This window comes from Pocillopora damicornis, chromosome 2 (assembly GCF_964200805.1).
Source record: "Pocillopora damicornis chromosome 2, jaPocDami1.2, whole genome shotgun sequence".
Taxonomy (NCBI): Eukaryota; Metazoa; Cnidaria; class Anthozoa; order Scleractinia; family Pocilloporidae; genus Pocillopora; species Pocillopora damicornis.
The window spans coordinates 10877594-10892384 of NC_142671.1; the positions used below are offsets into that span (position 1 = coordinate 10877594).

General features: G+C 38.4%; 1 protein-coding gene, 1 long non-coding RNA gene and 1 other non-coding gene across 3 annotated transcripts; 1 reads left to right on the forward strand and 2 right to left on the reverse strand.

The window, feature by feature from the left end:
* Positions 1–1075: 1075 nt before the first annotated feature.
* Positions 1076–3102, reverse strand: LOC149049868 (uncharacterized). The gene is made up of 2 exons (XR_016183424.1): positions 2972–3102; positions 1076–2342 (listed from the first exon to the last, which is right to left on the reverse strand). It is a non-coding gene; the product is annotated as an uncharacterized LOC149049868 (long non-coding RNA).
* Positions 1758–14568, forward strand: LOC113670840 (dorsal-ventral patterning tolloid-like protein 1). Its single transcript, XM_027187026.2, has 9 exons — positions 1758–2180; positions 4533–4589; positions 5660–6025; positions 6598–6811; positions 7444–7613; positions 8288–8429; positions 9419–9648; positions 12400–12597; positions 12805–14568. The coding sequence occupies exons 1-9, from the start codon at positions 2117–2119 to the stop codon at positions 13239–13241; spliced, it is 1878 nt and encodes a 625-aa protein (XP_027042827.2). The 5' UTR covers positions 1758–2116; the 3' UTR covers positions 13242–14568.
* Trnac-gca (transfer RNA cysteine (anticodon GCA)) lies at positions 10005–10076 on the reverse strand. The gene has a single exon. It is a non-coding gene; the product is annotated as a tRNA-Cys (tRNA).
* Positions 14569–14791: the final 223 nt, after the last annotated feature.

Consider the following 14791-nt stretch of genomic DNA (forward strand, 5'->3'; position numbering starts at 1 on the left):
GGTATTTTGAATAGATCCTTATTATCTAGAAGTGACATATGAAAATAATGATTCTTGAGTTGATCGCTGTTTAAAATATACCGGTAAGAATTAAGAAAAGAAGAGGAATTAATATAAAAAATTATCGCGCTTACCTCCATGGTAAATGTCGCTGTTAGTAGCCACAGCTTACATATCTCTTTGACTGCAACCAGGTATATTACAGATTTGCCAGTCTTTTCTGGAAAACTGGAGTCCCTGAACCCTCTCCTTTAGCTAGAAGTTTGTTTTCTCAGTCGGAGCATTCTGATAAAATGTCCTTTACCTAACTCCCGTCAAAAATAGCACAAAAAGAAAAAAAAAAAAGAAAGACAATCTAAAGGCCTGATGAAGCCCTTGTTGTTATTTTTGCTCTTTTCAACCAGCGGATTTTAAGTAGCCTGTATGTTGCTTCCTGATGGGCACACCTTCAATTCTTCTTAGGCCATGTTGCTCCTCCTAAGAGGGTTGCAGAATTGTTGTATTCAAGGGTACAAGTTTGGAACTCAGGGTTGAGTTTCCCAGTCGCATGTAATACAGCAGAAACAGGGTTCAGTTTCAACCACCGTACTCTTGATTCTTAACCTCAAGGAACCAAAGAAAGATTAGTTTATACAGTCCGCAAGCCAGGATCCCAAAATAGGGGTTTCGAACAATGATCGGGTTAGAAAAGGTTTGATAGCGGATTTCGTAGAATAAACCCGGCTGATCAATGTCAGCTAGTTTGTAGAGTTATAGGTTTCGAGTGAGGGACGGACCATTTTTCTGGAGGGAGGGTATGAGAAATGTTGAAAAAAAATTGTTTGCAGGGTCTGAAAAGACAAAATAAATTGTTTGCAAATGTGATAGGGTAAAAAAATTGTTTGGAGAGAAGTCAGGTGAGATATGAAAAAATATTATTACCAAAACTGAAGCCAAACACAAGACGCAGGTGTCTCTATTCAAATGACACTTACAAATAACAGATAGGTCCGTGCTCCAAACAACACTTTGCCACCTGTTCCACCTTGGGCTGAATGTACATTTCACAAACACATGCCCAATAGACAACTGGCTTGCTGCGTTTCACTTTATTTGCACTCCTTAACCCACTCTAGAGCAGGCTAATAGGGATTTGTTTTACCAGCGTATTATGAGAGCACATAAATATTTTACTGCTGGAGAATTTTTCCTTGGCAAATTGCACTGGTTAGAGTTGTTTCCTCATAAAGCATAAAGTCAACCTTACCAAGTCTGAAATTGACATATTTGGAAATGTATTTGACTTTTTCATTTCCGCGATGGTTTAAGTACTTGTTACATCATACAATTGTCTCCGACAAAAACACGTGTCCAAAGCCCAAATTATTGTGGAAGCCCATTAAATCTCCTTCACTTGCGTGAACTTATTAATTATAAAGATGTAACGCACTCTTGAAGATTCTTGTCATAATGAACGTTACATTTAAGCATTATCAGTAGTTATGGCTGAGCCTCGTTTCCGCAAATTTAAGGGGTGTTTTATTAAAACACCCCTAACTCAGAGCCTAACATTGATCAGCAGGCTCTATTCTATAAAAATCCGCTATCGAGCCTTTTCTGACTCGATCATTGTACGAAACCCTTATTTTGGGGTCTTGGCTTCCGGACTAATATTCTCGTTCGCTCTTTTTGACTAACAAGCCCAGTGGAGACCGGAAACAGAGAGCCAAGTGCACATACCGCATGAAAGTGACAGCCGGAAGTGAGGGGCACGCATAATACACCAAAAAATAGCCCTATGTACCGAGGTAACTTGGGTCACTCTTCTCTAGTTTTAAGATGGTTGCTTCCTCCCTGTCAGATAAAGCCTTTTGTGATGTGACGAAAAAGGCGCGATTTAGTATGCAAATATAGGACACCGCGGTGACAAGTTATCACATGCAATTCAATGAAGCGAAGCATGCGTACTGTGCGCATTCTATGCTTAGATTCGTGTAATTAGCTACCGTATTTGTAATGGCCATCAAAGCTATCCGAGCTCGAAAATAGCGATCAGTTTGAAGGAAAGGCCGCCATCCGCAGACCTTCGTATATTTGGAGGTAGAGTAAGATACAAGAGGTGCAGGATCGGAAAGGCATGGAATTACTGCGGCTGTTTTACGGCATTCAGTCTCCCTCGTTCTTCACTCATTGTTGTTTTGGTGAGTTCAAAACGTGCTACGCACTCTTCGATTACGCGAATGATACTGCGGCTTTAAGCTCATCAGCTCATTGTGATCGTTGTAATGAGGATGCATGGAGTCCTTTTTTTGCTTTCTGCTTGCTGTCTGATTCGCAATTCGTCAAAATCTTCTAAGACCGACCTGTTGATTATTGAATGGTACACCATTTAAACTGCTATTTTGGGACCGTCATAGTCATTTTACGATCTATGCGAAATGCGTATCTACTTGCACAGACTCGATTTATGTTTGTTGTGATTTTCGTTTTTTATTTTGTACGTAAATTAACGGTTACTCAATGTAGCGAGCGAAACTGAAGTGTAATTTTGCAATCACAACGCAATTAAAATTCGCCACGCTTTCTAAATACGTCCTATCATGTGAAGAGTGTACGTGATCAGGAGCGGTCAACTTTCATTAGTGTGATAGCACTGCGGCGTCTATACTAAGGGTTTTATTTCGCAACAACCTTTCAAATTTTCGAAAGAAATTTCTCCATTGTAAGGTAGCCAGAATACTCGAACTAAATCGCTGTGAGAGATTTGGATTAAGCAAAACTCCCCGAACATGAATGAGCACATATGACAAGTTCGCACCGTGCAAGTTGACTAGACGTGAAATGACCTCTGGAATGCTTTATTTAGCCACGTTGTCTTTTACTGTAGACACTTTAAATGATCTCGTGACCGCCCCTTTGCCTATGCTTTGCTGCTGGGATGAATAGAGGTTTTCAAGTCTAGACGAAAAAAATGTAGACGAGTTCATCTTACCTTGTCATCGACGACGGCCTTGAGAGCAATTCGATCATGGCCTTGAGAATTGCTTCGCAGATAATCCTTTTTATTGAGTTGATTACCTTGTCTTGAGATTAAAATTTACCTGTGAAGTTGCACCGACTACGTTTGATAAGGTTTTCTCAATACTGAATTTGCTTCACCGGTCTAATAATTGAGTAACGTTCAGTTGGCATTTGGTTAGCAGAAGTTGCAACGGTAAAATATTCCTCATTCAATTTGGTCATGGTCAGTTGGTTCCAATTGAAAAAAAAAAAAGATGGAGTTGTAAGATACTTCCAACCGAGTGAAAGCTAAAAATCAGAGTCAAAAGCAAAGTCACAAGCTCAACAGAATCGTATTCAGAAGGATCAAAACTGTTGCATTTTCTTCCTATTCCACTTATGCCTCTGTCGCTTTTGATCCAGTGAAAGAGATTGTCAGTTGCAAGCAGAAATGGAAAAACCAACCAATCACAATGCCAATTCTCAGGCCCTTGCAGTACATTCTTCCACTTGTGACTCTAACAACTCAGTTTTCACTGGATTGTGAGCGACTGAGTCGCAAGTGGCAAAATTATTTTTCTTCCAATTTGGTCAGATTGATATTCATTAGATCCTATGGCTGTGTGCTTATGATTGAGACTCCAACTTCAACTCAGAGTTGAAATGAGATGAAAACCAGCCTTTAGATTACCAATCACTCTTCTAGACAGCTATTGAAAAGTATAACTTCTGTGAATTAAGAATCCAGGATTTTAGAGTAGCAATTGGACTATCAAAAATTTGGCCAGATTGCAAGATTGTCCAGATACTGAGAGTGGAAACTGAGATGCTGCACGCAAATTTTAGTTAAATAACATGGGAACATTTTCAGAATTCATGTATATCTTTTCAAAAACCAATGCAAACTTGTACAAAAAATTTCTGGCAAGATTCCTTACCCCTTAGATACTTAAAAAAAGGCAGCATTGTATTTTCATTTAGACTTTTTGGTTTGGTTTTCAAAGTACTTGTTGCTGTAGTCTAATTTTATGTCTGATGTAGACATGATGGTTAATGTCAAATGCAACAATCAAACCTATCTTTTTGGACACAACATTTAGGGGAAACCCCAATTCTAGGAGCATAAACAATAGTCCCTTTAGGAAAAAATCCTCTTTTTATTTGCAACACCTCTGTGAAAGGGACACTTTTTGTAGACTAGAGTTTTCCCCCTGTGGAAAGGGTGGTGAATAATTCAATCCAAAACTTGCTTAAATGTGGTTACTTCTGTTTTAAAAGACAAGACTACGGCTAAGAATATGAAATATGCAATTCCCTATTTTACCTGTTGTACTTGTATTGAAATACTCTCTTCTGAGTTCATTTTTACTTTATATCAGCTTCAACACGGCAGTATTTTTAACATCAGGGACTCTTCATCTTTACCTTATAGCAAAAAAAAAGGAAAACTGAAATGATAGAATTCTTCTTTCTTGACAAAATGAAAGTTGATGTATTGATTCTTTTGTGTGACTAATGCATATCGTTCTCTTTTTTTGTGTTTCTATTCCCAGTTTGTTTCTTTTTATTGTGGCCACTCCTGGTTGCCGCAGAACGATATCCAGAACATGGTAAGTTATATTGGGGTGAGCAGCTATATATATAGCAGCTTCATTGACATTAAGAACATATTGCACATTAGGCATTTACTTTATAGCATGTGTGATGTCTATCTGGCTGATGTCTTTGGCATGGAATATCAATAATTAGCATATACCACTCAACTGAATAGTGCTTTTCACACCTGCTGATTGGCTAGTTTAGAAGTAAATAGCAACTATTATTCACCTCCAAGCAGCCTATGATAAAAATCACATTTAATGACTACCAATCAAGTTTAATTTAAAGAACTAATAAACCTAGTTTTGCTGGTATCTGTGTGGTATATACTAAAACAATTATTCACCTCAGTGTTGGTGAAAGTAGTAGATATTGACCTTGCAGCTTAGTGGCTTGGTAAATATCCACCACTATTCACCTCCACTCTGGTGAATAATTGTTAAATATCATTCACTGGCATGGAATTTTAGTGCATCCTGGGTTATGCCTTGAATATAATGAGCTAGTTTCCCTTGCTGATTCCTGGTACACTCCTTAAACCTGTCTGATTGAAGATCAGGGGACAGCTGGAGAGTTAAGTGTCTTGGCTGGTAAAACAACACAATTAATGACTAGACTCCTTTTCTGTATTTTACTTTGTAGTTATTGGGATACTTACAGCAGGGTCTCCCATGGTGTTAAGAATGCAATTTTACTTAATTATGCTCAGAAACTTGTTGCAAATTGCACTGGTGATTATAGGGAGATATGATGCAATCCTCAACCAATCAGAGCATGTTAATCTCTATAATTACTTTAGTAATTATGCTAAGTATTGTTAGTGATATCTCTGGGTTCCGATAGAGAAATAAGATTTTAATTCAAACAAACTTTTGAATTTAGTGGGTGCCACTCGGAAATATGACCTGCCAAATCGACCAATTATCGTGCACATACCAAGTGAGAGATGTCAGTAACAAAATAGCATTTCATATTAAGTGTATCTGTTGTTCATGATTTTATGAATTTCACAGTTGGGTTGCAAAACGAAACTTTGAAAAAATGTGAGCTTGGAGAGCTAATCAACATCTCCTTTTTACAGAGTGTAGTGGAGACATCTATCTCAATAAGACAACTTTCTCTCTCTCATCACCGGACTATCCTAGTTCCTCACCTCGTGGCTCTGAATGTTCATGGAAGGTGAGCAATCCAAGAGGGATGGCAGTAGTTGTTCAAGCTATTAATCTTGATTTTGGATCAGAGATAAAAGATGACTGTGAAAATGGCAGGCTAGAAATTTTCAATGGTTGTGGTTCCGAGCGGTTTCTAGTGGAAAAGATTTGTCAAAGGCCTAAAACTGAGCCAGTTGGAATCTTATGGGTCTCATCAGGGTCTTGTGTAACTATAAAGTTCTCTTCAGGGAAGCGTAAAGGCAATAAATTTCGTCTAAGCGTGGCGGAGAGTGCAGGTAAAATGACATCAGTTGACTATTTTCTTAGCACTGTTAAAAGTATTCTGCTTTTTTTAATTTGTGAAACAAAATGAAACAGATATGAACTCAAAATCTGGAATTTGCTAAATGAAAATCTGTCACATATTCAATCAATTTTTATTTAGACATGATAAAATTTTTTTCCCAAAAGATTGTATAATTTTATTCAATCGGTAAGATTTGTTTGAGGCCTGTCATCTTTGAGTGGAATGAACAGCAACCATTAAGTTAAATTTTGTCGATTATGCCAACCATCTCATTATTCTTTTTTCTTTTCTCATTTTCATAACTGAATCAACAAAAACCTAACAATGAACTGAAGTTCGAAGTCAAACCCCTAAAATCCCTGGCAATGCCACAATGTACATGTAGTCATTTCTTGAAATGCCTCATTCATATATATATCTTTGTTTAACTGTGTAGTTATTTGTTATACATTATATTTGTTTACTTCAACTGATATTTGCGACTGAGACCAAACTTTTTATGACAAGATTGTACAGTACATGCACTTTGCATTTTTTGTTTGACAACTTGTTTTCTTGCAGCCTCCTGTGGAGACATATTGAAAAATGACAACAACAAGAACCAAACCTTTGAAGGCAGACTGCCTGCAAACCCTGGAGGAAGCAACAAGTGTGTATGGATCATTGTTGTCCAGAGGGGCATAATTGAGTTGGCATTCAAAGACAGATTTCAAGTGACAAGCCTTGCCCAGGACTGTAAGGAGAATTATGTTCAAGTTCAAGATGGCAGATACAGGTACAATACCATGAAGTGTTCAGCTATTAGGGCTGAGCTTTACACCAAAGATAGAGTAGTTTTTGATTGAGGGTCAAAAGTGATTTGCATGTCAGATTGAACTGTTGTTATTTTACCTTCGTGGTGACTGGATGACACAACTTTGGCCTCTTTCTCAACATTTTTTTGTTAGATAAAAATTAAATCACTTGCACTTCCCTCTCATCTTACCCACTCTCATGACTGTTTACACGTACATCTAATTACTGTAACCCTCTCCCTTCTAAAAGTGAATATTATCTTGTTTCTCTTTACAATATCATCCCTGATTCAAAAATTAAGGTCAAAAAAGGAAAGAAAAGATCACTTACTTAAAGAAGCTCTAGATTGTTAAACAAATTCTCCTTCACACCATTAAAGGAAATGTAGAGAGAACAGTATGGAGAATATGCACATTGATGGTAGGGGTCAAAGGGTTCTGTGGGTTGTTATTGAGTCCTTGTGATATGTACAGCCATTTTGGGTGCTGTGGTTTTGTTTTGTTTTTTTTTTATATATGTGTTGCTGATCAAAAAGTGTTTCTTCTGTAGTAACCTCCTCTTGTAAATTTACTGAGCATACATGAAACTAAAATGTATTTTGTGTTTGAGCAGTACTTCACCTGTCCTTGGAAGATTTTGTGGAACATCAAGGCCATACCCTGTGTATTCATCAGGGCAATACTTAAGAATAACACTGCATGGAAGTAACACTGGGATCACCTCTAAGCATTCCTTCAAGGCACAGTACACTGTTGTAGACAGCACTCCAGCATCCAAAACCAGTATGTTGAATTTCATCCCATCTTTGTCATTTTATCTTTGGCATAGTTGTTTAATTTGCAGGTTTTGCTTTTAAATTAAAACTTTCAGAATTAGATCAAGTCTAATCAGAGTGTTGTAGCCCATGATACCTGGGTGTCTCCCTGTCAGTTTTCCTAACCTTGAAACTACCCCAGGTTGTTGCTATTTCTCTTTGATGAGCCAAACACAGGTTACCATGCAGCATTTTTGTCCTGATTCCCTGAATGGTTGGTGCTACACTGTTCTGTATCTATCTATACTCCTGGAGGTGGTAAGCCACTGGTCCTAACCCAAGCTTGATTTGGGGCCTTTTGATCCACCACCCAAGGCACCAACAACTTAGCCACTGTTTCTCCAGTAAATAAATATTTGTCTTCCATTTAGTGTTATGCTTTTTATTTCCTCTGTTTTCAGCTGGCCTCTCTTACTCTCAACCATACAGAGTGTTTCATCCTTTACCTTACCCAAGGAGTGTTAAGTGTTTCTTGCTCTCAACTCTATGGCATGTTTCCTCCCAACCATACCCCAGTGATGTATCTCCCCCCCTCCCCTCTTTGTTGTCTTTCAGTACACCCCCTCTCCCCCAGCTGCCCTTAACTGCTTTAGTCATACACAAATTGAGAAGTTAATTCTATTGTTACTGCTTTCATACCAGATTACTGTGATCATGCTTTTTTGTTGGATGCCAATGATGGAAGATTTTCAACACCGCGATACCTGGAACAATATCCCCCTGGTCTTAATTGTATATGGAAAATTGAGGTTGCCAGTAAGAACAAGATTGTCCTCAGATTTCAGTAAGATTTATTTTATTGTGTGTATTAGATAGACATGAGATTCATAAGATTCTCATTCTCGTTACTTACAAAATGCTTTTGCCACAACTGATGTTAGCATTCTACAGTTCACTCTTGGGGGGGGGGGGGGAGGAACAGTCATTATTTATTGCTGGGTGTGGAGGGGGAGGGTTAGGTTTGGTTATTGCTATGTTAGAATTTACCCAATACCCTCATAGGGCTCTGTGATTTTATGATGCTCACACACACCATTGGTAGGTAATTTGCAGCCTATTTTCTATAGCCCCCCTATTTGTACTCTGTAGGTCAGGCCTGACATCCCTCCATTCCCCTTTGAAATCCATTTGATTTCCGAAATCCTCAAACCCTCTCTTCCCCCCCTCCCTTCACAAGTATGAACACCCGTATTCTTGCGCTCTCACAAGGCGAATTTGGAAAAGCCTTCAGTTTTGGCCCTCAATTAATTAAATGACTTGGTAATTTCGGTGACTTTGAATTTTTACATTTTTCTTGCAATGGGTGATCCACTGTAAATAGTTTTTGTGTTTTCGGAACCATTCGATTAAATAGAAAAAGACGTGTGGTAAACTTTGTGTTAGCTATAGGAATGAATAATAAAAACAATACCTTTTTATTTTGTTCAGACTTTTGCAAAGCTGAGTGTGTTAGATAATCCCATAAAAGTGCAAAATGATAAGGTTCCTTCTCACAACAACTACATTAAGCAACAGTTCCACCAATATTTTTGCGTGTTACTCAGTGATCAAAATAAATTTGTCCCTGTTGTCTCAGCTAATTCTGTTCAATGGATTAGGAAGTCGCAGTTTTATTTTAACATATTAGCATTTCTCAAAATTTCCTCTAACAGAAAGTAATTCCTCTATCAGTTGGGGTTTCTTCAAGTCATGTTTAATACCAAGCATTTACTACGATTTTTTATCTGAAGCATTTTCAACTAGCTGATCTTTTCGACGCTGATTTTCCCTTAGGGAGTTTGATGTGGAAGGGGATTCACAGGTATGCCCAGATGATTCCGACTATGCTAAAGTGTACAATGGTTTGGCTAGCTGGTCCCCGGTGATTGGCCGATATTGTGGCCGAGTCATCCCGGCCACCATCAAATCGAAGACGAACAAGCTCCGAATAGAGTTCCGATCCAACAGTCAATATGCTGGCCGAGGGTTTGATGCAGTGTACACTATCCAGAGCGACGAAGCAGGTATGGTGTATCTTAGTGACATTGGTGGAGCCTAGTCAAGTGTTAGGGCTGTTTGTGTGCGCTTTCCAAGAGGTTGAAATAAACGTTAATATTTAATGATCTTGATTTATACAATAATGAGCTAACCCTCTTTTCCTTTATCTGATCTCGTTAAGATATCCTTGTCTGATCTTCTCGGTTCGAATCTTCGTGTAGTCATTGTAAACTAGATGACGATTTTGACGCTTTTTTATTTCTAAATAAGCCTATAAACCAATTTTTACAGACAAGTACCCTGAGGGCTAGAATTGTAAATATCTAAGTTGCTAAAATTCATGTAGTGATGTTAAAAAGAAAATAGGAAAAATGTTTGAGCAAGGGGACACTCGGAGTTGAACCAAGGACCTCTCGATCTGCAGTCGAATGCTCTACCACTGAGCTATATCCCCATTGCGTGAAAGAGCGATGGAATATTTCTTTTTTAAAACAACTATTACGTGGCAGAATACCAGGCGACATATTCTTTCACCATGGATACGATATCTTTATTGGGGTCTCGAATATAAAATATTCGAATTCGATTACGACATTAAATGGATATCATTGAATGTGAATTATGCAAGCAATTCACCAGCAGGTAATCTTGGCTTTTCTGGTAGGCTACAAGCATTTCGAAATCGCAGTCGTGAAATGAGAAATAAGACTTAAGTACTGATTTTCTCGAGAGCCTTTTCTTCTGGTTTCGATTCCCTGTTTTTTCTTTTGTTTTCATTTTTGTCCTCTAAGTGAATGATCTTACGATTGATTGTTTTTCTTTCTTTGTGATTCACTGCTCGCTTTTCGCTTTCTTCACCCGCCTACGCCATTTGACTCCTCTGATGACAAGATCATCGAGATAAGAAATATCCCGGATTTACACCAACTGGTTTACAGTGATCAAATTGAACCAATTTTGAAATATCACCTTCAACCATGAGAGCGGTGATTGCAAAGGTCATTTTCGCATCTGGAAATTTCAGATGGATTAAAAACGAAAAACAATTTCACCATCTTTCTAATATCCCTGACCAATGAATACTTCCGGTTTAGGCTAGTTCCAAATACCATTTCCGGTTGTAAATTTTAGTATGAGTGAAAGTCTTGATCTTCTGTGATGAGCCTTGGCTTCCTGACAAATTATTGGCTGGTGAACACTTTCGTTCCCATCCTGTAATTAATTGATTTAAAAGCGGCGAGCTTTTCAGAACGCGATTTAAGTCACGAAAAATTCAAAAATTCTTGTTGGGATCTTGGGATTTCAATCCGATAAAAGGAAACATTTTAATGGGGCTGTTCATTTTAATTTCGTTTTCAGTTAGAAGGAAACTTTCGAGTAATGTTCAAGGTTTATAATTTTATTTAACTACATGTTACAATATATGAGGAAACTTTTAACCTTGGTTTACGATTGGTCTAAATTTTTACCTTTTTTGAACCCAAAATATTTTGTTATTGGTTGTTATTTTAATTTCCATTATTTTTTTAGTCATTTCTTTGTTTTGCTTTTTCTTGTCCTATTTTTATGGCCACTGCCTCCTGTGGAGGCGAAGCAGTAATGTTGTCCTGTTGAGTGAGTGAGAGTTAAAATAGAATAGAATACGAACGACGTCTTCGTCCTCAACGAAGTCTGCCGAGTTTTACCCGATATTCCTCGCTCTTGGCTTTTGTTTGTTTCCGAACATCTTCGGTTGTTCAACGTTTAATGACTTCTTCGAATCGCTTCGAATGTTACGCGGCATATTAGCAGGTAATCACACTGTTTTTCGGTGCTACTTCATGGTTTTCTCGTTGTGTACTACAGGAGACGATAAACATTTCACAATCACTTCAGAATGGCACGTGAAAAAAAGAAAGCGTTTGAATGATATTGAAGAAATATCTAAATACGTTTGATCTGTACATCGTGGAAACTTTGTAGAAGAATTTATATATTCGAAAAGAGATCATTTTACCATTTCAATCAGCGTCAAATGCTCAGAAGAGCCGTTAAATTTGCGAAGCGAGGAAGGTCTATAATACGATACGTTGAGTTCAACAGGGTGACGCCATTTGATTAAACGATGGAATGATGGAAAGGCCTAATATTCTACAGCGCGGAATGCCTTGTTGTATGAAACAAAAGTCTCAAAAAAATGGAATTGCAATGTATAATTAACAGGCAAATCAAAATTAAAAGAAGGCTAGTTTAATCATTATTGAAGCCTAGGGATAGACGGACAGAGGAACAGTGAGGTTCTCGAGCGAGCCTCTATAAGTTATCATTACTATTACTTTTGTTATCATCATCATCATTATTATTATTATTGTTATTATTATTATTAATGTGATTATTTGTTACCATTTAATGAGTGGTTGTGTGTCAATTAGTCAGTGTATTCTTGAATCATCTTTCTCTTGTAGAATAGGGCTCTGATAAGTATGTGGGATGCAGCAGGGTTTCTATTTTGCAGTAGTATTAAATTTCTTTTTACAAACTTATTGTACCATAAAGTGTGTTAGTGTTTTATTGCAAATCATGAGGTTTGAGGATGTATAATTTTGCTAAAGTACGAATGAAAACATCACGATACAAAAAAACATGTTAATTCACTATTCTTTTCTAACTGGAAGTGCTTTAATAAGTGTTAGATGAGCAAAACTTAGCTCACAATGTGCCAATCTCTTCTTAAACTTCGATTTGTTCCTCGTGTACTTCTTTTTGTGCAAGATTAAATGAAATCCTTTGATTTTCAGACGGAGAAAAAAGGAATCACTTCACTGGAATAATGATTGGTGCCTCTTGTGGTGTCATTTTCATCGTGCTCAGTCTTCTGGCCGTGTTCCACACTCGCAAGTTGCGGCGCCAACGGGCTCAGAGCCGGATATCAGAAGTGGCCAGCACTGTTTCTTTCGACATCCATCAGGCTAATGCCCCGCCAGCTTATGATTTAGGTAATGCTGGTAAATCTAGAGGGAAATGTGTGAGATGTGTATGTTAAACATCCTGAAGAACTGCCCATCCATATTCGAAAAAATGTTCTGGAGACCCTTTTGCGTCTTGATAGATAACAGCAATGTCCGTCCATTCCCTCAATCCGTTACCTATAGCGTCTTTCGACTTACGCAATAACAGCAAATTTTGCAATTATTCCTTTGCAGTTATGGCGTCTCCGGATCTTTTCCCTTCAAAGGAACGCCAACAGTCTCGTGGTTACTCCGGTGTTCCACACCTTCATCGGGAAATCAGCTATTTACTGGGTGACCCTGAGTCGGATGACGAAGATCTCCCTCCTTATCCAGGACTTTCCGGTAGGGATGGAGTGGTGGAATTTTGTTTTGGTCAACCTTCTGATGAGAGGAGAAGGTCTCACTCGAAAGAACGTCATGTGTCCGAATCGGAACAACCCTCATGTCAGATTTCGGCGGTTTGGTACCGACGCTGTTCGACGGATGCGCCGTCCTCGCCAATTGTTCGGAACCTCGAGTCCTCTTTGGAAAATGAAGTGACAACGCTTGAGCGACGGGACTCCAAAGAAACGGTGCAACCTGTATTCCAGCGAATGGACACGACTAGTAGTTTTGTGACAGATGTGTAACTATTACATGAGTAGAGGAAATGTACCAGAAGGAAAGAAGAACCTTCAAGATTGAAGAGAATATCTCTCTTTCAAGCAAATATATCGAACTCGGAAGCCCTTCGTCTCTACGAATTTCCAGAGGTTGTTACAGCAGTTAAAGTTGCTTTGAATGATAGTATAAAGGAAAGTGCTTTCCAGCTATCACATTTGGTTACATAATTTGAATCGCTTTGAAGTTACTGGATGGGATTTTTCCCGTTTAGTTTGCGTTGCAGAATATTTCGAACTGTTTCGTGTCGCCCATGGCTTTGTCAGGCTCTCAATAACAATCGACAGAGTTTTGTTTTCGCAATCATGCTAGCTCGCTTATAATAATTTAATAATTTTATTTGGACCTCAAACGGTCAGAAATTGGGCTCGTGTTGAAACTCTCACAAGATATTACCGACTCCTTTCGCGGCTAGAATGTAAACTGAGAAGGCGACAAACTCGGAGAGGAAAAGGAAGAGAAAGGGTTACCTGGGAAGGGAAAGGTCGACACCTACACGTCTCATGTCCTTCTACCATTAGAGAACTGAATGGGTTTAAAACTACCTTAAAACTACAAGCTCGTTAGGGAACTTTCCTATATGCCCTCAAGTTTCTAGTTTAACGAGAAAGTGTAGTTTTTTGTTGTCGTTGTTTTCAGTTTTGTTTTGCTTGTTTTCACTTTCTCCGTGCGTTTTCTTGTCCTTTTTTTTCCAAGCGAAAGTTTGTTCGCAGTTTGCATCTCTTTCAATGCCTTCTTGGTGCACGAATCTTCTTCATTACCCGCCTGGTAGGAGAAGCTCCTGATTTTTGTGCGCGCTTAAGTTTGGTTTTAAAGTTTGTGCTAAAGCAAGAAAAGGAGATCTTTTATCTTTTAGAGATGAAGCAAGGACGTGATCCCTCTTTCATTTTTGGCTTTTATTAATCGTTGTGCAATCGTGTCTGCTTTTAACGACACTTTTTTTTATAATTAGCACGCCATCGCTAGCTGCTGCTGTTGTCTCACTGGAATGCTTGCCGGTTTGAAGTGCTCAGAGGAACATATATCTTAATGAAATTATTTTTATTGAATCAGATGTGGCACTAAATGAGACAATTTTATGTCCGGCATTCAACGAGTTCCCTTAATTGGGGATTGATTATCAATTTTTATCAAAAATAAACTGTCAACAACTCAGATTCGTATAATTTAAGAGAGACAAAGTTATTTCGTTGAAAAATTATTTACAAAATATTGTAATTACAATGACTTATTGAAATGAAATTTGTATCCTTATGAAGTGAAACTTTGGGCTGTAAATAAACCACGCTCAACAGATCTTCGAGTGTTAATCGTGACGTAATCAGCGGTGAACTTAAAAGGGGCCAGTAACCATTTATGGCCGGGGGCGGGGTAGGGGGGCGGCATGGTTGTGTCACAATAAAATCTACCAAACCCCCTTTCCTTTCCCCCCCCCCCCCCCCCCTTAAGGCTCTTTGTATTCTAATGATCTCCCTACTTGGTACTCGATTTTCTATAGTTCCTCTTTTTACTTCTTTTG